The 24,719-nt window shown below is 41.0% G+C and overlaps 1 protein-coding gene across 1 annotated transcript; it reads left to right on the forward strand.

Moving 5' to 3' along the window:
- Positions 1-1,085: 1,085 nt before the first annotated feature.
- On the forward strand, positions 1,086-24,673 carry LOC127516116 (growth hormone receptor-like). The gene is made up of 9 exons (XM_051900455.1): positions 1,086-1,318; positions 13,231-13,353; positions 19,889-20,006; positions 20,096-20,265; positions 20,512-20,690; positions 21,119-21,272; positions 21,374-21,461; positions 22,375-22,444; positions 22,695-24,673. The coding sequence occupies exons 2-9, from the start codon at positions 13,254-13,256 to the stop codon at positions 23,274-23,276; spliced, it is 1,461 nt and encodes a 486-aa protein (XP_051756415.1). The 5' UTR covers positions 1,086-1,318; positions 13,231-13,253; the 3' UTR covers positions 23,277-24,673.
- The last annotated feature ends 46 nt before the right edge of the window (positions 24,674-24,719 follow it).

Consider the following 24,719-nt stretch of genomic DNA (forward strand, 5'->3'; position numbering starts at 1 on the left):
AGTTGTTGTGTTTTATGCTTTCAGTATTTCTTGAGGTCAGTTTATTTATGTCATATATTTACTGTTTAGGCTCAAAGCTTAAAGTCTAAACTACAAAAAACTATTTCTTTAAACATTATGGGCAGCATTTAAGTTCATGAAGCAGTAAAATGACAAACACACAAAATAAAAACATTGTTCTAACAGAAAATGATTGTGTAAAAATACAATATAAAAACACAGTTCAGTCTTTATATCTTTATATAGTGACTCTTGTCTGAATGTAGGCTAAATTTGACCCTGGAGCACAAAACCAGTCATGAGTCACACGGGTAAATTTGTAGCAATAGCCAACAATACATTGTATGGGTCAAAATTATCGATTTTTCTTTTATGGCAAAAATCATTAGTATATCAAGTAAGATATTAAGTAAAGATTATGTTCCATGTAAATTTCCTACCGTAAATATATCAAAAATGTATTTTTGTGAGTGGATATGCATTGCTAAGGACTTCATTTGATCAACTTTAAAGGCGATTTTCTCAATATTTAGATTTTTTTGCACCCTCAGATTCCAGATTTTCAAATAGTTGTATCTCGGCCAAAATTTGTTATATCCTAACAAAGCATACATCAATGGAAAGCTTATTTATTCAGCTTTCAGATGATGTATAAATTGTTTTGGTGCTCAATTTAAAAAAAAAAAAAAAGACTCTTACCAGTCGGTTTTGTGCTCCAGGGTCACATATGTGAGAATATGATGATATTATAATTATAGAACTGAATTCAGCACGGTTCAAAAACAATAGCCTAAGTTTGAAATTGCTGGAGACAACAAGCCGGTTTTTGTGAATCTTGTTTTCTGTTTGGTTATTAAGATGTGACAACTAGCCCCAATTGTGTTACATTTGCGTTGAACGCGTTTGTGTGAATCATGTTCTTACTCGAAGTTTCCTTCGCGTTTCAGCTCGAGAGAGGCTCGTGTGATCGGGATGTCGTTGTCGCGTTGCATCTGCTTGACCTGCGCGACAAACGAGTCTCACATCGAAACATCATCATCATCATCATCAGTGCTGTGTGGAAAAGGAGCGCGCTGTGCGCGCGGCACCGACAGCAACAGGATGACGTGCGATCAGGTGGAGCGAAGCAGATCTGCTGCTCAGCGCGGCTCAGAAGCTGCTCAGGACTACAAACCGTTTCATTCCCTGAACATCTGAAGTAAAGCACCAGAACCGGGCGGGCTGCCGCCGTTCGTGTCGGTCGCGGTTCGTATGAGGATCACGGCTGCTCTTATGGTTTCTAGGCAAACCAGGAACGTTTTCCAGGATCTATAAGAAGGTAGGCGCTCTTTCCAACAAATGTGCTTTAACATCTAAGAAAAACAGCTGAGACGCGTTATGAACTTGGAGACACTTACCGGCGACATTTCTGATTTGATTATCGTGTAAAAGTGATGTTGATACTTTATGATGCACTTGAACGGATCTCAGCTGACATTCGCCGTGTTTTAATTGATATTCCTTCGGGTGTCAAAATGTTGATTCTTATAATGCTGAATATACATGATGCGCCTGTTTATCTGGGGATATAAACGCGTTTCCACTGAGATTCTGTCGGTCGATTATTCGTGTTTACCGCGAGTTTCATTAATTCACCTCAGAAAGTTGGATTGTCGTTCTTGTCTTGTCTGAGGTGTAATCCCAAATAAATATAGGCTAATGAATTGTATTTGTTACGAAGCACTAATTAATCTACTTAAAATAAAATAAAACACAAAGCGTATGTTGTTGACAGTCGTCGTTTATGAATCTGTTCGATCGATCTCTTTATATTTGATTATTTGTATGTTCTTGTTTGTGTTGAAGGAATGCGTCATCAGATCTTATATGAATGATCGTATATGTCATCAAAGTTTGCTAAGTGAATATATTTAAAACACGTAGGGCTTGTTTTATCGGTCGTGTTTCTGTCAACAGGTCTTTGTGAGGGTTTGGATTAGATGCAGGGCGAGTAAACATTGACTGCGAAAAGTCCTCAGTAATAAAGCTGTGTGTGTGTGTGTGTGTGTGTGTGTGTGTGTGTGTGTCTCGGTTGCGCTGCCGTTCAGTTTCCTAGAAGCAACAACCGACACACAAACCTCACAACCTCACGCGCGCTCCGTGATAACACTATCAAGAGACGATCATCGCGCGCGCGAGTTAACATGAAGATCCACGCGCAGGGGTCGTTGTGTTGGGCTGAAGCGATCAGGACACACATGTGCTTGTGTGACACAGATAGCGCCAATCACCAACACACATCCTCTGTCATGAGTCTCTCTCTCTCTCTCTCACACACACACACACACACACACACACACATATATAACCTCTCTCCATTTGTGCATAACTCATTGCTTGGGTGACCAGATTTTAAAAGTCAATTTGGAATCCAAATAGACTCCATTCCATATTTCTTCTTCAGTTCATGTTATTCATCAGTGCACATTATTATAAATAAAATAACAGAGGAAAAATTTTCCTTTCCAGCTGATAGAACATTTCTCTAATTTATCAACCACCTTCATATAGACACTTTCACCGTCCGGTCAGTTACTCAGAGAAATGTTTTTCTCCCTGTACATTCCTGTGATTTATTCTCTTCATCACACTCTCCCTCAGCTCATATCATCAGTTAGAGAAGATTTGATCAAAACGAGAGATTCTTGAGATGAGATTCTTCACCTTCCTCCTGTTTACAAACATTTTGAACACAAAAAAGCTGCTATAGTTGAAAAAGCATCTTTTCAAATGATAGACATTTCAGACATAGCAGAGGATTGTACCTTAATAATATTAATATTGTGAATAATCTGTGGATTCTGACAGCAGATGATTTGTGTAATTTAACAGAAGCGCTGCTCTCATCAATACTGCCCTTAGTTTTGCTTGTAATTATCTGAGGTTTTTTGCACCACGTGTAAAAATATTAAAATCGTTGATCAACTAATCAACTAATCGTTCTCTGGTCGACTAGGACCAAACCTGCTACTCCCTAATGATTCCTCAGAGATCACAGTGATCCAGACATGCAAACGCTCACGACCACCAGCGACCTTTAAAGTCGGCATTAAAGAGAAGTCGTGCCGTATATCCGAGTGAAACGGTGTCTTGGCAAATCCCTCGAAATCGGATCTCCCCAAACGGTCAGTTCATGATCATCCTAAGTATGTATGAATGATATTAATTTAAAATACGCATAGCTTACTATATGATGCGTACGAAGACACTTTAGTGCATAATAAAACCAATTGAAAGTCATTTCTTACACTTGATTAACTGTTAATAAGCCTATTAAGTGAATAATTGAACATCATTTGTTTTATTTATAATTTAAAATATGTGGTCATTTAACACTTAATTTAACACATAATTACATTAAAGATGATTGAGATATATGTAGGGAAAGTGCAAATGTGTGTATAAACCAGGGCTAATCACTTATTATGCTAGTATATAAGATAACTAATACAGGCATAAATGATCATTATAATGTAGTTGAAAGTGAAACATTATTTATTATAAATTGTAATCAGGCGCTAAAGAGAGGACCTATTAAAAGCAATTTGAACCAGTGGGATCGCTTGGGGAGACCCGATTTTGTGGGGTGACCCAATTTGTCACTACAGCGGTTTCTCAATCAAGAACAAATGTAGGGCGGGGCTTGATTTTGTCTGTGGGGAATTGATTGGATGGTTGTGGTTTGCTATTGGTGGATCTCATGTGAGTGACAGGTTGCCCCGCCCTCATCATCAGAGAAGAGAAGAGATGCTGCAAGAGGGAGGAGAAGATATTCTGATTCAAGATTATGAATTTAACACAATAATAATGTGCACCAATAAACTGCAACATTCCATAAAAAAAACAAAAACAATAATTGTCCGTTTTGATTTCATGACTTTAACACACGTGCGCTGCGGTGAAGAGCGACTGGTGTGATTTAGGAAGACGTTTCCATGCAAAGCAGAAGATGAATGTTTCCTCAGGCTCATTTCAGATGTTTGCACAAACAAATGAGGCCTGGTGTTAGAGACGAGTTTGAACGTGCTGCGATCATGTGACACACATGCTTTAACGTCGAGCGTATAAATATAATAACTTGGCTTTACTCTGTGTGTGTGTGAGTTTGTTGGTCTTATGAAGGCGCGGCACACGCCTCGTTTGACTTGAAACTAACAGACGATGTTCACAAACGGACGCCACACCTCACATGGCCAAAGACTGATCCCATGAATTAGTGCAGATAATCACACATAATCATTTTGTTTCATTGTTTTGGTGCTCAGAATATGTGGTTCACACCAGCAGTTCTGCTCTGGTTTTACTTTCACCATCAAGTGACGACCAACACCAGAATTGTACAAAAGTAGACAGAGCCCTGAATTAGAGCCTCAATAACTGAGCTCAGAAACACACTGTGTTCAGCAGGAACTGAGTGTAAATAAGGCCAGCCATCATGATGTCCTCTGACTGCTGTTTTCTTTCATCTGGTGTAGTTTTGTTGATGGTTTCAGAGGATGAGGGCGTCACTCGACCTGTTGACGTCTGTTTTATTTGACCCAGTTCAAATGTGACAGATGAATTTGTGCTAAAATGACTGAACACATGGATCAGACCCGCGGTCCATCAGCGTACAGTAACTGTGCTGCATGACTTCACATGATATGCATGCGTGTGTTTACAGCATATACAGAATTAGACACAATCATAGTAAAAACAGTCAATGTTTGCAAACGGTTATATATTTGTTTTCAAATACCTGTAATGAACATAATTGGCAGTTGATAGCTGTGATTCAGTGCTTGAAGGGATGATTATCTTGTGTCTGATGGCATTTCTATGGAAGCTCAATTCTGCCACATAAGAAAAAAAATCATGCTTTGCAGAATCAAGCAGTGTTTCAGCTCTGATGCCAGTTTATGCTTCCATGGAAACAGTCAGTGACTTCTCTGATTGGTGGATCTCTCTTCAGGATTATGGGTATTTTAGTTCTTCACGGAGAATTTGTCTATTAAACATGATTTTATGATCGTCCTCAGAGCTCGTGGTGTCTGGAGAGGGTTATACAGATCATTCAGAATCAGTTCCTCATTGGAGAATGTGAAGGAGGTTTCTACTGTCAGTGATCAGATGACGTCACGGTGACAGCTGTCAGCTGACGCATTAGATGAGCTGAGAAACGGCCTGCTGATTGTGTTGAGATGAAAGAGTCACAGTTGAACTTTTCATTAGTCCTGGTGTATCTGATATCTTCATTGTCCAATTACGGCCGTCTGTGCTGATCAAGCGTCCACTGGGACGTTAAAGGTCAGTTTGTTTTGCTCATCTAAAGGTCTGAATGTTCGACTCAGATCACACTGCGCTTTCTCTCGTGTGTTAATGTGTCTTACACACTCGTCCGGTGTGTGTTTTTGTGAGAGAGTGTGTTCTGGCATATATGGTTCATGAAGACACAAATGTGTCCTCGTAAACCAAATGGCTTAAAAAACATACTAAACAGTGTTTTTTTGAAAATGTAAAAATGCAGACAGTTTTCTGTGATGGGTAGGGTTAGAATATACAGTTTGCACAGTATAAAAACCATTACGCCTATGGAGAGGCCCCGTAAACCACATATACCAACGTGTGTGTGTGTGTGTGTGTGTGTGTGTGTGTGTTATATGGTTCAGCAGTCCTCACTGACCCAGATGCAGATGTTCACTGTCCGCTGATGGATCTTCACGCTTCAGTAAACAGTGAAATGCGGATGAAAGCTATTGATTTTGCTTGACTTTTTCTGCATGGCATAAATAACTGGAGCTCTTCAGGGTCAGACTGGCAGTTATCACATGATTATATATTGGTTCTGCTTCATATGGTGGTCAAAGAAAAACAAACTAGTCTTTTCATGACAGCGACGTTCGATTAGTGATACAGGGACTGTTAATTCAGTCATTCTTTAACAAATGATCACGGTCATGAAGCCTGTAGAATTCAGTAAGAATGACCCAAAAATTCAAGATATCAGGGCAAAAATGCCCCTGTATGAGTTTTTGTCTCATTTTTATATCATGATATAGTTGAGTAATATCACACTAAAGCTACTTTTTGTAATGTCTATTTGATGCGTTTCTCAATTAACACAATAATGACTTTAAATGATCTTTGGGGGGTAATTCTCAGCCAAACTTGATGTGTGATTAATTTGCGATTAATTCGATTAAAAACTAATCACAGTAGGTTTCGCACTTTAACCTTAGAATGCAGGAACCAAAAACCTACACAAATACATAAATAGTATTAGAATTAATGGTTTTCTTCAAGAAAATAGGTGTCCTATTAATGAAATATTGATGATACAGAAATGTTTTAAGATATCAAACATGTTTATTCCACTTTCCTTGTACAGATGCAAATTATGTCACATCATCATATGAGCTATAGAGTGAGTTGTGTCGTGTCCACTGGATGTGAACTTCAGAATCGTGGCAGAAGTAGAAGGTCATCTGGATGATTTTTTTCCCTAATGTTTTATGAATACTGTGAATTCAGACATACTGCTCATTTCACAACCCTACTATATAGTATGGAGATATGAATATTCAGACACACAGCAAAAAAGTCACAACAGTATCAATCCAACAGTATAATCCATAAAGCTTCAAGAAAATAAATATTTTTATTAACAAAAATGTTGAGTCAAAATTCCATAAGAAATTAATATGGCTCAATTTGACCCCCTTTATGCATTCTAGGGTTCTTCCTCACAAAATCATTCCCTCTCCACCATATTTCATGTAGGATGATATAAAATCCCACGGTGAGGTTGTTTGCGGTGACGTGTGAGAGTGAATCCGGTCTGACGGGTTTCGGTCTGGTTCGTGCTGAGTTTCCTAAACTCTCGAGTCTGTTTGTGAGCTCTTGTCATCTGATATGGTGTGAGGATCCGGGTTGTTCCATCGTGTCACCTGTGAAATATCATCTTCAGTAACACACATGATCAGCACGGCACATCAGCTGCACACGGCACAACACGACAGCGGCACACGCTACTGTGAATGACCGAAACGAAGGCGTTTTACTACTTCGGCAGCAGTTCATACCCATCATCCGCCCTTACCGCCCCATCAGATCAGATGTAGTCTAATTAGGCCTGTTATTATATTTACACCACCATTCAAACGTTTGGGGTCAGTACGTCTCTTTTTAAAAGAAACTGATGCATTCAGCAAGGATTCATTAAAGTGAAGTTTAATAAATTGATTTGTAAAGTTTTTAATCACAGTGTTGTTGGTGATTTTCAGTGCTGTAGTCTTTGAGGCGTCTTTCACACACCGAGGTTAAAGAGACAAAATCCTGCTTAGGTTACAGAATATAGTGGAATTTCACAGAACAGTTTTCAGTTTGTTCTTCCTTTCCTGAAACTCTCGAAAAACTTTTTTACTACTGTGATTTAACCTCTAAATTTTGGGTGAATGTTTTTAATTTGCTTTCAGTGAAAAAGAATAATAATTGTCTCTTAATTTTAGAAGATATCCTGTTTTTTTTTTGTTTGTTTGTTTTAAAGAATACACTGTATTGAATCCCCAGTTTTGCATCATGCTTTATTGTTGAGATAGTATGGTTAGTATATAGTTAGTACTTTAATATAGTTAGACTTTTATGTGTCATATTGAAACATATGATCAGATTATGCATATCATGCAAGAAATTGAATGAGAAAAAACTGTTTCAAAGCAGAATCACAGATATTAACCAAGTAAAGTAGTTTAGTATCATCTGGAAACTCCTGACATTTTACTGCACAGTTTTAAGTGCAAATAAGCAACATTTTTATTTCAGAGATAATTTATTGTGTAACTGATAACTTTTTACAGGATCATCTGAATGTATTTTAGAATTGCAGTCTTGTATTATTCATAAATGTCTTGAGTAGTTATTTTTTTTGTTGTTTTTTTACGTTGTTGTCTGAAAGAGAGCTCTGCTGCAGACATGCCATTAAAAAATCATAAATATACATTTACATCATGAATCTAAATGTTTTCTGTTCCTCGTACTGGATGTTTGTCACCAATCCTGTCATTTACTCGCGGATGGCTTGGATTTTAAAACATATTCCATGTTTACCGTCGCCTTCGAGAACATTGACCTCCATTTGTGATCCAACAGGATGAAGGACAAGTAATTACTGCTCTTTCTTCTTCTTCTGCCGTTGTGTAAGTCTCGTGCCTCGAGGCAGAAAACCGACAGATTAAATAATTTACAGTTATGTTTTTAGTTTCTGTACAGTGTTTGGAAATGAACCTGCCCGTCGGTCTGTGAGAATCTGATGAAGATTGTGATGTTCAGCTCACTTTAAACCCCAAAGAAAGAAAGATTAAATCTATCTATCTATCTATCTGTGAGATTCTCATCACACATCACTGTTTTCAGCTGTAAGTCACTGGTCTTGTTGTGATTTCCAGCATGGTTTCAGCGCAGGTCCGTGTTCTCAAGCGCATACATGCGTTTAATGAGTTTGTTGGGTTGATTTCCCATGTCAGATGTTGCCCTAGTGACCCAAAGCTCAAAGACAATTAGGGGCAAAGCAGATCAGAACCCGGCTTTAGCGCTCACATGCAGTCAGTGTGAAGTGCACTTAGAGACGTCACGCTGTAAAGGACCGTCCGTGCTGAAGCAGCTGGAGTGAGTCTCATGTGAAGCTTTATGATCTGAAGTCGGGCTGAAGTCCACACTAATATCAGTGCCATTTACAGCCGGTGTCTGTCTTTATTACTCACTCCGACACCTCCGTCTGAAGATCTGTCTCTGTTCAGCCGGTTGTTTGAGTAGTGTGATTTAACGGTAATGTGCGGCGGTAGAAATGTGTCCTCTGCTGGAGAATCTTCTGAAAACTGTTAGGTTGGGTTTAGTTAAGGCAAAGACTATAGAATATCACAACACGCGTCACTCGTATTGTTTTGAATGGGAGAAAGTGCAACACGCAACATGGCGGAATAAGTCCCGCCTTCTAAATAAGAGCACTGCAGATAAGTCACTGCAGCGGCCGTTAGAAGCTCCGGTTCCTATAGAAACAGTCAGATGTGCGCCTCCAAAATTAGGCACAAGACGCGCATTTAGGACCACGCATGCGCATTAGCTTGATCCAGCCTGAAAAATACAGTTTTTTGTCATGATTTGAGCAATTTAGAAACAACATTTATGAGACAGTTTGTTGTCAGATTTCATTGGTGATTTCAAATATGAAATTTAATCGAAAGGTTGGCAAACAGCTTTGGAGAATTTGATGTTTCCCATTCAGAGAGATAGGAGCTGCACTTGAATGCCTGAGAGGCGTTTCAAAGATGGCCGCCGAGTGAAATGACTCGTCTTAAAGGGACTGGTTAAGGTTAGTTTAATCAGTGTTAATCAACAGTGATCTGTCGGGTCACTAGAGGAATAATGTGCACAGACTCTCTCCATGTTTGATGATGGTGTTGTGTTTGTTTGAATATATTGTGAACTGTGTGTTTGTTTGCCGGAGTTCATCGTATGTGGAGTTTATAGTTTTTCTCAGAACTTGTAGCAGTTTCAGATGAAGATAAGCGCTTTTGTCCTCAATGCACACTTACGGCAGTGAAAGCACACAGTCAACAAGCCCTTTTCATTGACTGCGCCCACCACTGAAGCAGTAATACACATCACTTCTGTTTGTGTAGCATCTATCACTATTTGCACCTGCTATTTCAAGGGTTATTTGTTGCTATTTGTACTTACTGTAAACAGAAATAAATCTTTAAAGATCCCTGAGATTCTCTTGCTCCTTCAGATGTCTGCTGGTGGTTTACTTTGATTCAGGGCAAACGGTTTTGTCTGCAGAAATGATGCTGTCTGTGTGTGTAAATGCGATGTGTTTGTTTTTGTCATCTTGACCCACAGCAAACAAAAGCAGCTTATTTAGCAGCTAATTAACTGAGAGCTGGACTCTAGACGCCCATCTGGCCTTTGGTGGCGGCTGAAGTGACCTAATAAGGAACGTCTCCGAGCGCGTGTGGCCCGATCTGGCCGTCTGACCCTGTTCCAGCTCAGATTAGTGCCAGAAACCGCAGAGAGTCATTCGTAATCTTCATTCTTCATGGACAAGATGGGATGGAAATCTTTGAATTATAAAAGTAATTATTCTGTTTTAATTGCATTGACAGCTCGTGATTATGGGCCGATACTGAATCCTGTCGGTCAGTTGATAGCGTCAGGACTGGTTAACTGATGTCAGTATCGCTCCCTCGATTGATCAGAGACAAATAAAGATGATCCGTCATGCCGGTTTAATCCATGACAATAGCGGCGGAGGGTAAATCTCTTATTCTTGCTGTTCTTTTTAAGCTCTTAAGCTCCTCCAGATATTGGAAAAGCTTAAGTACAAATGCATGTGTGGAGCTTCACATAGAGCTTTGAGAGAAATAAAGGCGTTTTTCACTTCTCAAGCTCTTCATGTTCGTGTGTCTGGGATTATTGAACCGGGTTGGAGTTCTTAGGGACACGAAAACAGAATAAATGGACGGTTGTGGCGATCATGACTACATCATTATAAATCCCATCATCCCTCACCGGACACACAAGAACACGGATCATTCAGCACAATCACGGCTTTCATTACAGGGCTTAATGAGTTAAAGACGCTTTTATAACAGATGCATGTCGTCATTCTGATTTGTGTAACATTATTAGATCAAACTTTGGTCTTTCGAGGAAAAGAGCTTATTTTGTGAGATTACAGTCACTAAGCAAATGTTTCTTGTTCTTTCTTTTTAATCATATGATTAAATGGGTTTCTCCAGTCAACATGATCTGATGTGATTGAAAGCTTGACTGCAGAAAGAGTCATTATTCACAAGTTTCCATGAGCCTCCAGAGCCTCGTCACATCATGGCCGCCACGCCAGAGTCCCCTTACATCATGGGTGTTTCCCCTAGAAATTGCCCATGTCCGGTGGTCCTGGAGGTCATCCCACTGTCGACGGTGCTTCTGGTAGTGGCCACCGGCATCGTGTGTGTGTGGACTGCATACACTTCCTCACACTTCCTGCACCAGCGTCCACTACTGTGCCTCCTGAGTTGGTGTTGTCCACCACAGCTCACACTAACCCTTCCTGAGAGCCATGTTACAGCCAAAGAGACCATGCATAAAAAGTTTAAGGACCAAGTCAAGCCACAGAGGCCATCCATGAACCATTTATGCCCAAAGTTATGGCCACTGAGGCCATTTATGAACTTTCCTTGCTCTGTCACGTCCAATGAGGTCATCCATCCCAGCCATGTCTCGTCCAAAGAGTCTGTCAATACTTGTCATTGTCCACTGTCCATGTTTCTGATCCGCCATGCCCACCTGACTCACCAGCTCCACAGAGGAGTCCTGTTCTACTGAGGAGGTAATCTCCTTCACTGGCTCCACCCTGGTGGTCTCCATCATTACTAGTGGCACCATGGGTGTCCATGGTGTCGTCAATGTGAGTGTAAAAGCTCTGTGAAGATCAAAGATCAGATAAATGGAGTAATTGTGTCCTAAAAGAAAGAAGCGATTCTGAACTGAAACGAGTCGTCAGTAATTCAGTCTCACTTCCTGCTGAACCTTTGTAGGTTTGTAACTAATTTGCATAATGCTCGTCTCTGGTCGTCATTGGCTGAACAGCATCTGTTTGCCCCGCCCTCAATCACTGTAGTTGTATCTGAGACTGGAAGAGTTTGGTTCGTGTTGTTCATGTCGAGAAGATGCTGTTTTCTGCTGCCAAAACAAATCCACTGTGATGAGATTGATACGGTAAAACCCACGCCATCGTTACTGTTCGAATCATTGTGAATCGAGCTGAGATTCAGATATGTTTCTGACCAATCAGAGCAGAGCAGCTCTCAGAAAAAGCGGGGTTTAGAGAGACTGATGCTGCAGTGGATATTATGAGACAATTAAAGTGTTTTTTAGCTTTGGATGAATGTAAACCTGTTGTAGGAGACTCCAAAACAACATTAGGAACCTTTAAAACAGCATCCTAGGGGCACTTTATGTCTTTTTTTTCCTCCTCTCCAACTGAATGTGCTTAATGTGTGTTAATGTGTCTACAGGCGACGGACGACTGTGTCCTGTGATGCGTCTCATGACTCTTACCAAGAGAGGAGATGCTTGTGTGTGTGTGTGTGTGTGTCTCAGGGTTTTGCAGTGAAGTGTGTATCTGACTGTGTGTGTGTGTGTGTGTGTGTGTGTGTGTCTCAGGGTTTTGCAGTGAAGTGTGTATCTGACTGTGTGTGTGTGTGTGTGTGTGTGTGTATGTGTGTGTCTCAGGGTTTTGCAGTGAAGTGTGTATCTGATGTGTGTGTGTGTGTGTGTGTCTCAGGGTTTTGCAATGAAGTGTGTATCTGATGTGTGTGTGTGTGTGTGTGTCTCAGGGTTTCGCAGTGAAGTGTGTATCTGACTGTGTGTGTGTGTGTGTGTGTGTGTGTGTGTGTGTCTCAGGGTTTTGCAGTGAAGTGTGTATCTGACTGTGTGTGTGTGTGTGTGTGTGTCTCAGGGTTTTGCAGTGAAGTGTGTATCTGACTGTGTGTGTGTGTGTGTGTGTGTGTGTGTCTCAGGGTTTTGCAGTGAAGTGTGTATCTGACTGTGTGTGTGTGTGTGTGTGTGTGTGTGTGTGTCTCAGGGTTTTGCAGTGAAGTGTGTATCTGATGTGTGTGTGTGTGTGTGTGTCTCAGGGTTTTGCAATGAAGTGTGTATCTGATGTGTGTGTGTGTGTGTGTGTGTCTCAGGGTTTCGCAGTGAAGTGTGTATCTGACTGTGTGTGTGTGTGTGTGTGTGTGTGTCTCAGGGTTTTGCAGTGAAGTGTGTATCTGACTGTGTGTGTGTGTGTGTGTGTGTCTCAGGGTTTTGCAGTGAAGTGTGTATCTGACTGTGTGTGTGTGTGTGTGTGTGTGTGTGTGTGTGTGTGTGTCTCAGGGTTTTGCAGTGAAGTGTGTATCTGACTGTGTGTGTGTGTGTGTGTGTGTGTGTGTGTGTGTCTCAGGGTTTTGCAGTGAAGTGTGTATCTGACTGTGTGTGTGTGTGTGTGTGTGTGTGTCTCAGGGTTTTGCAGTGAAGTGTGTATCTGATGTGTGTGTGTGTGTGTGTCTCAGGGTTTTGCAATGAAGTGTGTATCTGATGTGTGTGTGTGTGTGTGTCTCAGGGTTTCGCAGTGAAGTGTGTATCTGACGTGTGTGTGTCTTTGTGCTGCAGTGCTCTGGTGCGACAGACGCGTGATGCTGTACTTTCTGCTGCTGACGCTGCACTGGACGACGGTCACTGCGGCACTGCATCCGTCCACACGCGCCGCTGCCGCTGCCGCCGCCCTGCAGGAGGGTGAGTGAAGTTCACAACACCAGTGCGAATGAACACAACGCATTAAATAATCTCACATTTTTCTGTAATTAAGCGAGATTCAGCATTATTACAGTTTAACTGAAAGCCACTATTTTTAACATTTATTTGGCTTTAAAAAAAATATAACAACCTTTAATTTAAGTGAACTTTATAATAATTGTAATAAATGTCACAATCAGCTGCGCCTTTAATAATACAGCAGGGCTCAATGCTAAGGATTTTTCTACTGACCTCACCAAAAAAGGTTTTCAGTATTGTTTTCATAAATAAATAAAGTCATTAAGACACCACCATTTTAGATACCAGTGAAATTTCATAGTTCTTGATATTCCAAGACAAAATCTGTTAGCCTAACTAATATAAAGTTCAAACATTTTATAAGAGACAAGTAAACAGCCAATAATAAAATAAGAACAAAAAAACAAATTACAAGATAAATACACAAAACTGCACAATATTCAAGACAATATTCTGATTCCCCAAATTCAGATTCCCTCCACATACACCTGTTTCAGTGGAACAGAAAGTGCATGTAAACACAGAGCAGGCACTGAATGACTGTGAATGGACTTCATTAATGCTCATTATCAGGATCAATGCAGCAAATCTGCAGTACCATCCTATAATCTGTACATAACAATCCGATTACACATGTCAAATTAGTTCATTTGTGTGTTTATAGAGCTGAATGTGTTTCAGATGTGAAGTTTTCAGTCATGGTTAGAGTTAGGGTTAAAACATTCTTTTCTCCATAGGGAAATTGATTTTTAACAATAAGCCCTACTATGAGTGCCGAGGTTGTTAATCAATAGTAGTTGCTTCTGCTGAAGCTGTCAGCCCGCATTATTTCAACTTATTTTTAAAATAATTTTCAGTAACAAGGAGATTTGTGGTGAAAAACTACATTACCCATGATGCTGCACATAAAATTTTTGTGCAGCATCATGTTTTGTACCTTTGTATTTTTGTTCAAATTTTTTTAATTTTTTTTCAAATCAAAGATTGTGGTGTTGTCATTCTCCTTTTAGCTGGTTGGTTTGGTTCATGGCTGATAACGCTTTAACAAAGACTTTTTAAAAATCCCTGTGGGAGAAATGAATGAAATGAACCAACAGCGCTGAAAAAGTGGGCGGGCACTAATGCACTCTATTGTGGTCACTTTGCGCATGTGATTGGTCAGATCTGATGATGAGCTCACTGTAGTCGTCTGCTTGTCCTAAATAAATAATTTTTACATGCTCCATCTATCTTGAATTATACATTTCACTTTCACTTTTTTTCACTTTCATTCTGATGCGCACAAGGCAGAAAACCAGACGAGATCCAGGGCATGATGGGAAGGTGTTAGAGTCGATTAGTTTGACAGTTTAAATGTGTTAGTTAGAGAGAGCTGAGAATGATTGGGAAAAAACACATAATTGGTGAAGCAACAAACACTAAATCATGATGGTTTGAGCTCCTGATGTGGATGAACATGTTTTTCTGAAGGCTGGACTCGTTTAGTCGCTGTTAACCTCTTCATCTGTGTAACTAACTGTAGTAAAGTGTGTCGGACGATCGTATCTCCTGATATGAGTCTTTGTTTATATGAGGGGAGTCAGGTTTTTCCAGTTTGGGATGGAGTGGAATGGTGAAGAAACGCCCGGCGTTTGTGAGTCGCTGCAGATCATGTGATCATCTGGAGGATCATGACTCATGCCTTTCTGCTTAAAGGCGAAGATGCACCTTGTTCTGCAGGACCTCTCTTTCCATTAAACATGTTTTATTGGACTATCCCAATTTTAATGCCAGTAGACAACATTTATATGTAGTAAGCTCACTTAAGGACTGCTTCCTCTCACCGTCAGTTCGGGACCTTGAATGACTAGATATCGACTCTGATGATGAAGAAATGCACAAACACTGGCCTAAATCAATTAGAAACATGTTTAGATTGCTTGCTAACACTTCACAATAAGGTTTCATTGGGTAACATTACTTCACTGCATTAGTTGACATGAACTAACAATGAAAAATACTTCTAAAGCATTTAGTAATCTTAGTTAATGTTAATCTCAACATTTACTAATACATTATTAAAATCAAAAGTTTATGAACAAACAATGAACAGTTGTATTTTTATTAGCTAACATTAACGAAGATTAATAAATACTGGAACAATTGTATTGCTCATTGTTAGTTAATGCATTATAACTAATCAGACATTATTGTGAAGTTTTCATGCTTTTAGTAAATCTTCACAAACCTGTATTTCATTTGTTTGTGGCTCTTTGTAAAGTTTGTAAAAGAAATTGCTGGTAGCAGGAACAATAAGCTGTGATCATATTTCGCAGCGACTCAATCCGTTCAGGTTTATCTTTCACGCATGACGTTGCAGAATGACGACAGGCTGTTGTTGGTAAAAGCAGCGGTTTGTAGCCCTGAATCCTCGATTCACCCGCTGAAGCTCAGGTTCAAGCGCTTTAAGGCCTTTAAGCACATACATGAAAAGGTATTATGTTTCATTTATTAAGCCTGTAACCACCTAGATCAGAGATAGAAAGGGCCATTTACAGCCAATACTGGCAATTTACTAAGTAAATATGTGGTTTTTAAAGCTTTTTAACAGTTATAGCGCCACCTATGGTCCGATCTCCATAAAAGTTGGCATGCTTCTTTAAAATAATATGCTGCATGTGCTCATGTAATTTCACAAATTTTCTTGTAACCAAAGATTGACCCCGTACACATGGTGAAAATATCTCATTCCATTCAAGAGTTATAGCCATTTTAGTAAAAGTGGCCCGCCCACATCTAACATTTTGGCATCCCGTTGCAGATATGAACCGAAGGACTAGTTTGCAAACATAGGTTTCTCGAAAAATCCAAAATACCCCAAAATTTCACCAGTTTATGAATCATGAGCCATTACATACTTTTGATCGCTGTAACGCCACCATCAGGCCGATCGGGGCGAACCATGGTGACGTTGTAGACGGGGTGGGTACTACCATCCCTCAAAGTTTCAAGTCTCTATGACTTACAGTTTGGTCTGCTTGATCACTTTTAGGGTAGAATGCTGATCCTTGGGAATTCTAACAATTACAAGATGGTTTCAGCACTACGTGCTTGAACCCCTAAAAACAGACAAATACAAAGTTCTGTCATGAAACTCTAGATGGCGCAGGCTGACAGCTCCTTAACTCAATCTGCTTGCAATCACATTGTTCTCTATAAGGCACAGCTGATTGGTTCCTGCTGTATCAGTAGCCAATGAGCTCGCTGCTCAACCTTCAAATACTTGGTCAGTATTTGCTGTAGCAGTTGCAGCACTTTCAGAAGCCCTCCACCTTCCCCAGCTCCACCTGTATAGATCTGCTACGGGTAATTCATGTACGCTATATTGTACAGCAGCAGCATGTCTTGCTCACAGCAGCGTGTCGTGTATGTATTAGTAGTAGCAAGTCCCGTATTTGCTCTGCAGCAGCAGCAATAACAGCAGAAGCAGCAGCCTAGCGGTTCTATTCCACCAAGACCAAGTTATCACAGAAATCTTATTTTTAATTGAATATTGCAGTGTTTATTATAGTGATTTATCTGTGCACATCATTGTGTTAAATTCATAATCTTGAATCAGAATCTCTTCTCTTCTCTGATGATGAGGGCGGGGCAACCTGTCACTCACATGAGATCCACCAATAGCAAACCACAACCATCCAATCAATTCCCCACAGACAAAATCAAGCCCCGCCCTACATTTGATCTTGTTTAAGTAGCAGTTTCACTCAGATATACGTCACTATAGGGGAGAAAAGACGAGCACAACTTCCCTTTTATGTCGACTTGAAAATAACTGTTGTTGAACATGAACACGTGATGCTGAATCTACATGTTTAGATCTGAAGTGGAACACAGTTGATTCTCCCTCCTTCTGATTGGCTGACTGCTGTTGCCCATGGCGATGCTGATGACTGTTACTATGTGTAATAAACCAGTTCAGAGACACAAACACTCTCTTGCTTCTCTCAGAAGAGATTTACAGGTTAAAGCTTCTGTGTGAGGTTGGGATGTTGGCACAAACCGAATCAACCGTCAGAGTTTTACTGAGACTTGTCTGTTTTATTGAAGAGCGTGTGCTGACATGACCTGATTGAAGTGTGAATTCAGATGAAACATGGTAAAATCACAGACTGATTTGTAACGTGTGTGAAAGGTTGTGAGGTCGTCTGAGGTGAAGACGGGTCGCCGTGGAGACGGAGAGAAGGCCAGAGTGGTGAGACTGCTGTGTTTGATTGTGCGCAGGCGTCTGTTCACAGCTGCATAATCCATACTGTCAAACAGCTGTCAGTCCAATGAGTGTGTGAGCGATCACTGACCCGAGATCAGCCGTGAGTGTGTGTGTGAGAGCGTGTGAGTGTGTGTGTGTGTGTGTGTGTGTGTGATAACAGGAAAATGATGCATTTCGGCTGTTCAGTTCAGTGTTGATTCAGTTCTGTTGTAAAGATCATCAATTGTTAAATTAGTTCATTTCATCTATAAAGCATTTCTTCAAAAAAATTTAATCATCGTCCAGCTCAGTTCCGTTCTAATACAACAGAGCGTATGTCATAATTTAAATATATTTTTAAGATGGAAGAATGCGGTTTTACAGATGCTAGTAACATGGCCTTCAAATGAAAGATTGGTATCAAAGAGCACACCCAGGTTCCTAAGAGACGACGAAGACTTAACAGAGCAGCCATCAAGTGTTAGACAATATTCTAGGTTATTACGTGAAGAAGTTTTTGGTCCAAAAATTAGAATCTCTGTTTTTTCTGAATTTAGTAGTAGGAAATTACTGGTCATCCAATTTTTTATATCAGCTATGCATTCCATTAATTTTGTGAATTGGTAAGTTTCGTCAGGGCGCGAAGAAATATAGAGCTGAGTATCATCAGCCTAACAGTGAAAACTAACGCCATGCTTCCTAATGATATCTCCCAAGGGTAGCATGTACAGAGTGAACAGCAACGGTCCTAGTACTGAGCCTTGCGGTACTCCATATTGAACTTGTGATCGATATGACATCTCTTCGTTTACTACTACAAACTGATAACGGTCAGATAAGTATGATTTGAACCATGACAATGCAATTCCACTAATGCCAACATAATTTTCGAGTCTATTTAAAAGAGTATTGTGATCAATAGTGTCAAATGCAGCACTAAGATCCAGTAACACTAATAGAGAGATACAACCACAATCTGATGATAAGAGCAAATCATTAGTAACTCTAATGAGAGCAGTCTCAGTACTATGGTACGGTCTAAATCCTGACTGGAAATCCTCACAGATACTATTTCTTTCTAAAAAGGAGCATAGTTGTGATGATACTGCCTTTTTTTAGTATTTTTGACAGAAAAGGTAGATTCGAGATCAGCCTGTAATTGACTAATTCTTTAGGATCAAGTTGCTTTTTTTAAATAAGAGGTTTAATAATAGCCAGCTTAAAAGTTTTTGGTACGTATCCTAATGACAATGATGAATTAATATTATTAAGTGTGTGTGTGTGTGTGTGTGTGTGTGTGTGTAATCTCTGTCACGAGGGCTTCATAACTTGAGTTTGAATCTAATTCAATTTACTCTGCTTCATAAAACTGTGCGCTTCAGTTTCTGTGTGTTTGAACCTACTTAACCATATTTTGGGGACAAATTTGTACCTAGAAGTGAGCTAAACCTGACAAAACCTCATATGTAAAAACAATATTAAAATCATATATATTCTCAGTTGTTGTTTTTGCATTATGCATAAAATATTGAAGTATTTTCATGTTTTTGTATGAACTGCTTTAATAACACAATGTAAACTCTGGCCTTCAGAGAATACTTCTCAAGTGATTCTGTATGAACTTTATGAACTTTTCTGAACCTTTAAGCCGGTTTTAACTGCTCTTTGCTGTGCTTTATTACTCGCTCACAACGCCCTCTCTGTGTCTGTGTTTTGTAGGAATGCGTAGCGGCTAAATCAGATTAGCATAGTTGCTAGCATTAGCCCACATGTCATAATCTCAAACAGACTGAAGGAGCCTGATGCCTTTGAAAACTGCTTAATGGAGTGTTTTGTGTTGTTGTGTTCTGCCCTGTATAATAACTGAGTTAGTATCAGTCGATGAACACGTGCTTGATCTGATTATGCTTTATTCGACATGTCAGAGCAGCAGCGGAGATCTTATAAAGAGAGCTGAGGGATCTATTCATGTTCAGGCAGGGTATTTGAATGTGACTGTCAATCAAACTCACATTCGGCTCTGTCTCCGCCCACTATCAGCATCCAGTGACATAAAATAGGTTGTGTAATCTTTGAAAATGGTGTTCTACATAGAACTGCAGCACACTTATAATAATAAACAGAATGATATTGTGCGTTATATATGTCATGCCAATTTAGTTATCGTTATTGGTGTGAGGGGCCTAAAAAAGCTTCAGTGTTCATTCTGAAGGGGCTTCATGTACTTTCATCATTGAGTCATTCAGTCAGTTGTTTGTTGTGTTGCAGATGGATCAAGGCCGTATATTTACCACTGCCGATCGCCCAACATGGAGGTCTTCACCTGCTGGTGGCGTCCGATCAATAATCAGGACAACATCACCTACACGCTTCAGTACAGCACGGGGTGAGACGCGCCTCACATCGGCTGATGGTTTATGTAGAGGTCAATAACGCTGGCCATGCGTAGTAAATGTGGTCATGTGGTCTCCGCAGGACTGGCGCTTCTCAGGACTGTCCCGATTACGTGAGCGGCGGCATCAACAGCTGCTTCTTCGACACCAAACACACTCAGGTCTGGGAGATGTACTGCATGAAAGTGACGGCCCACACTGGCACAGGGTCGCTGACCTCACAGAGACACTGCCTGGACGTGGCTGATATAGGTGACACATTACACCAAACTCACATGGACATTCGAACCTTTAATTTTAAAGGTTTATTAAGACTCTCCAAATAATGAAACTACAAGCAGCCTAAATGGCTTGTCAAGTCAGCTTTCTTTCTTCAGCTCTTTATACAGTACAGATTTTTTCAAAGCAGCTTCACAGTAATAAACAGAAAAACAGGTTTTCATCAGCGCTGATGTTTCATCATGTTTGTTAATGAGTCTCGTGTGTTTGCGTCCCCAGTGGAGACCGACCCGCCATTTAACCTGTCCTACATCATGCTGAACGAGAGCCACTGTGGATCCTGTCGCTCCATCATGCTGTCCTGGATGTATCCGGTCGAGTCTCAGGTGCGGGAGGGATGGATTACGCTCGTCTACGAGCTGCGCTACAGAAACCTCGCTCAGCCAGACACCTGGAAGGTACGGCCTTCGCTTGAATGACAACAATTGGGAACACTATACAATACGGGTGCCCTAATATGTACATAAATCATCATAAATTGTGTGTTATTTGAAAGCTTTAACACTCAAAATTCATGCTGTGAAAACCATTTTTAAATTGGACACTGCATTACCATGGAAACTGTACTTTACAATTTTTTTTTATATCAACTTGGAATTTAGAGCACAACTTGGTTAGACATATGGCTTTGATTTTATAGCAATTTTAGAGGCCGAATTATTTTGTAAAGTAAATTCTTAGTTCTTCATGAGTTCCTCAACTCAGGATTATCTGTGCATTAGTTAAGCATGAATTAATGCATATTAGTGCAGCCATATTCCCCGATCATTCTAGAAATGTTTAAGACAAAAAAGGAAGATTTAGGATGTGTCGTGTGTTTCTGTAGATGAAGGAGCGTTTGCGGGAGCCTCATGTTGAGTTGTTGGATCTGCCGGTGGGAACGTATGAGTTCATGGTCCGGTGCCGCTCCGCCAACAGCAAACACTGGAGCGCATGGAGCGAGTCCATCAGCATCAGCATCATCGGCAGACCTCTGTCCGGTACACACACACACACTCACACTCACACACACACACACACAGGCATTGACCCGTCTATCACAGCTGATGCTTAAACATCTGTCTGTCTGTCTGTCTGTCAGATCGCATGTTGGCCTTCATCCTGGTGACCAGCCTCAGCATCGTGGCCTTCCTCATCGTCGGTTTTGGGTTCATTCCACGAGGAAAGAGGTCAGTGACGTAATGAAGCCGTAGCTCTGCTCACAGTATTGACGGACTGTCGACATGAATTACACAGACAGATCTGTAGATCTGCATCATTGGGTGTCGTGAGCAGATGTTCAGTTCAGTCACAACCGCACACGACCTGCAGACCTCCGCCGCATTTTCTCTCATTTTGAGGGAAGATCTATGCTTGTTTCTGCCACGGAATGAAATAATAAAATATAAAAAATAAAAAAGGTGTTTGGGCCTATTTATCTCGCAATTCTGACTTAATAAATCGTAATTGGTATTTCTGTCATGGTAACTCTCTAAGTGTTTAGCATTGTAAAGGATAAGAACATTTTAATGTTTGGTCTTGGCGGAACAGATCTGCTGCGCTGCTGCTGGTTATTCCTACTGCCAGTACATACACGATACACTGCTGCTGTACAATACAGCGTACATGAATTACTCGTAGCAGATCTATACAGGTGGAGCTGGGGAAGGTGGAGGGTTTCTGAAAGCGCTGCTAAAGCAAATGCTGACCAAGTATTTCAAAAGTTGAGCAGTGAGCTCATTGGCTACTGATACAGCAGGAACCAATCAGATGTGCCCTATAGAGAATGATGCAACTGAAAGCAGATTGAGTTAAGGACCAGACTGCGCCATCTAGAGTTTCATGACAGAACTTTAGATAAACTCAGACTTGCAAGAAAAGAATTTTGAGATAAAAACTCGCAATTACATTTTTTATTCCGTGGCGGAAACAAGCTTCCAGTGAATTCTGCAGAATGGATTTAATGGTGGTTCTGCTCTTAGCTTTGCGGAACACCATGTGCATGAACTAATACATATCAAAATAAATAAAAAAGCATATAAATAATACATTAGAAAAAAACGGGATGTAAAGAAAAAATAAGTCTTTGTGTTCTTCCTGCAGAATCAAAGCGTTTCTCCTGCCACCGATTCCCAAACCGCGCATCCGAGGGCTCGAACCCGTTCTGCTGAAGGTGACTGTCCCGTCACACACCACACAACCCGTTACACTCCACTGAAGTCTCTTCTGCTCACCAATACTGCATTTATTTGAACAAAAATACAGTAAAAACTGCAATTTATTCCTGTGATCAAAGCTGAATTTTCAGCATCATTACTCCAGTCTTCAGTGTCACATGATCCTTCAGAAATCATTCTGATATGATGATTTGCTGCTCAAGAAATCTGCTTTACCTTCTGTTCTTTCTGTCCCTTTCCCTCCAGAATGGCAAGATCGATGAGATCAATCGTCATTTCTCCAGTTTTCACGGCTATAAGCCGCCGCAGTACTCTATGGAGACTTGGTACCAGGTCAGCGTGGACGCGTGTCCAGCTGTGGCGTCTAAAGAAGAGAACGCAGCTGTCGCTCAGTACGTCTCCGGCCCTGAAGGACAGCCGACCCCTCAGACGAGCTGCAGTCCTGCACCTTACTGCCGCAGCGGCCCCGCCTCCTACTGCGAGGGAGCCACACCTCCTCCAGCCCCTGGCCACACCCAACTGGAGCTCGTATCTGTCCCAGGCATGGACTACAGCATGATTCTAAACTCCGCCCCCGCGCAGCCGCCGTCGCAGGACTTCTACACGTGTGTCACCGGCGTGACGGCCAGCGGGGCGCTGCATCTGGTGCCCTGCCTGCCCGACATGCTGAAAAACACGCCCTATGTGCAGTTCAAAGAGGGCGCGGACGGCAGTGCGGACAAGAGCGGCCAATTGGCGGCGCTGCTGGAGAAGCAGATGGAGGAGCTGTCCTGCGACTCTGACCCGAGCGAAGCTGCCGTGCCTTTGCTACCTCATTCATCAGACTGAGCCTAAATCAGCGAATGCTCAGGACCTGCAGCAGCATAACGGACATGCGACGTACAATCACACACACACACACGGTCCACTACTGACACAGTCTGTGCGGGTTTGTCTTGAAATACAGAATAATGACTGCCGCTTAGGTTCAGAGAAGTGCAAATTGTTTTTTTATGGAATATTGCAGTGTTTATTCTAAATTATTTATCGGTGCACATCATTATTGTTTTAAATTCACGTGTCTCGTAATCTTGAATCAGAATATCTTCTCCTCCCTCTTGCAGCATCTCTTCTCTTCTCTGATGACGAGGGCGGGGCAACCTGTCACTCACATAAGATCCACCAATAGCAAACCACAACCATCCAATCAATTCCCCACAGACAAAATCAAGCCCCACCCTACATTTGTTCTTTTCTTCCCTACTGTGGCAAATAAGACCAGCGCACCTTCCCTTCCACTTTAAGTGTCTAAATCATTCTTCATCTGTGCGACTGATGCTCATGATGGATGAACTTTCAGTACCTGATGTAATTCCCGCATTTGGACCTTTTCATTTATTGTTACATGCTGAAATTTACACAGTTCATATTCAGAAGACTATAGAGAATATTTTAATGTCAGCACTTCAAACTCGGTCTTCATTCAGTGAACATTTCAGATCGTTGTAAAGCAAACTGCACAAACGGTGTCAGTGCTCGTGGACTGCACTGTAACACACACACACACACACTCACACTCCACACACACACACACACACACACACACACACACACACTTACTCACACACACATGACGAGCAGCTGAACTCAAGGTTTATCAGTAAATTCTCACAACGGCCGTTCAAGCCAAACCCGCTGCTGTCAGATTTCAGGAAACCATCTGGAACAAAACACACACTCTCAGATCTTAAAAGTCATGTGATGCAGGAATATATTTTTAAATCAAGGACAGATGAGAGAACTGAAGCTCTTGTCATGCAGTGTGATTCACTGTGATTCTCAGCCAGTGTCTGATGGGTAATAACCTCGTCCGGCCCTTCTACTGTATGTTCATTAACAAGAAGCATTTACAAGCCATGAATACAAAAATATGCACACCAAAGACACACTAAGAGCCGTCGTGAACACGAGACGAGAGGATGAATATGAATTATAAAGAAGTTGTTGTAACACGGGTGTATCGTTTGCTCGTTGAGCGGGTGATGTTGTAATGAATGTACGGTTGTGATGATGAGCCACACGACACAATCCCATTATAACGTTTCACTAATGCATCACAGTTTTATACACACTGATCCTCAGTGACAGTGAATGAAGCGAAGTGCTCGTGAGCTTCATCAGCGACGGGGCTGAACTCAATACTCACACTGGCCTCGCGCCGTGGATGTCAATTAAACTACGCTGTGGCTATTCTGCCACGGAATAAAAAATTAAATGCGAGCTTATATTTCG

This window comes from Ctenopharyngodon idella, chromosome 1, assembly GCF_019924925.1.
Source record: "Ctenopharyngodon idella isolate HZGC_01 chromosome 1, HZGC01, whole genome shotgun sequence".
Classification (NCBI taxonomy): Eukaryota; Metazoa; Chordata; class Actinopteri; order Cypriniformes; family Xenocyprididae; genus Ctenopharyngodon; species Ctenopharyngodon idella.

What these genes read in the sequence shown, in the direction of transcription:
- LOC127516116 (XM_051900455.1), top strand. Translation starts at nt 13,254, where the DNA reads ATGCTGTACTTTCTGCTGCTGACGCTGCACTGGACGACGGTCACTGCG. An exon ending in CTCAGCCAGACACCTGGAAG is followed by an intron (nt 20,691 to 21,118) that starts GTACGGCCTTCG and finishes GTGTTTCTGTAG; the next exon opens with ATGAAGGAGCGTTTGCGGGA. An exon ending in TTCATTCCACGAGGAAAGAG is followed by an intron (nt 21,462 to 22,374) that starts GTCAGTGACGTA and finishes TTCTTCCTGCAG; the next exon opens with AATCAAAGCGTTTCTCCTGC.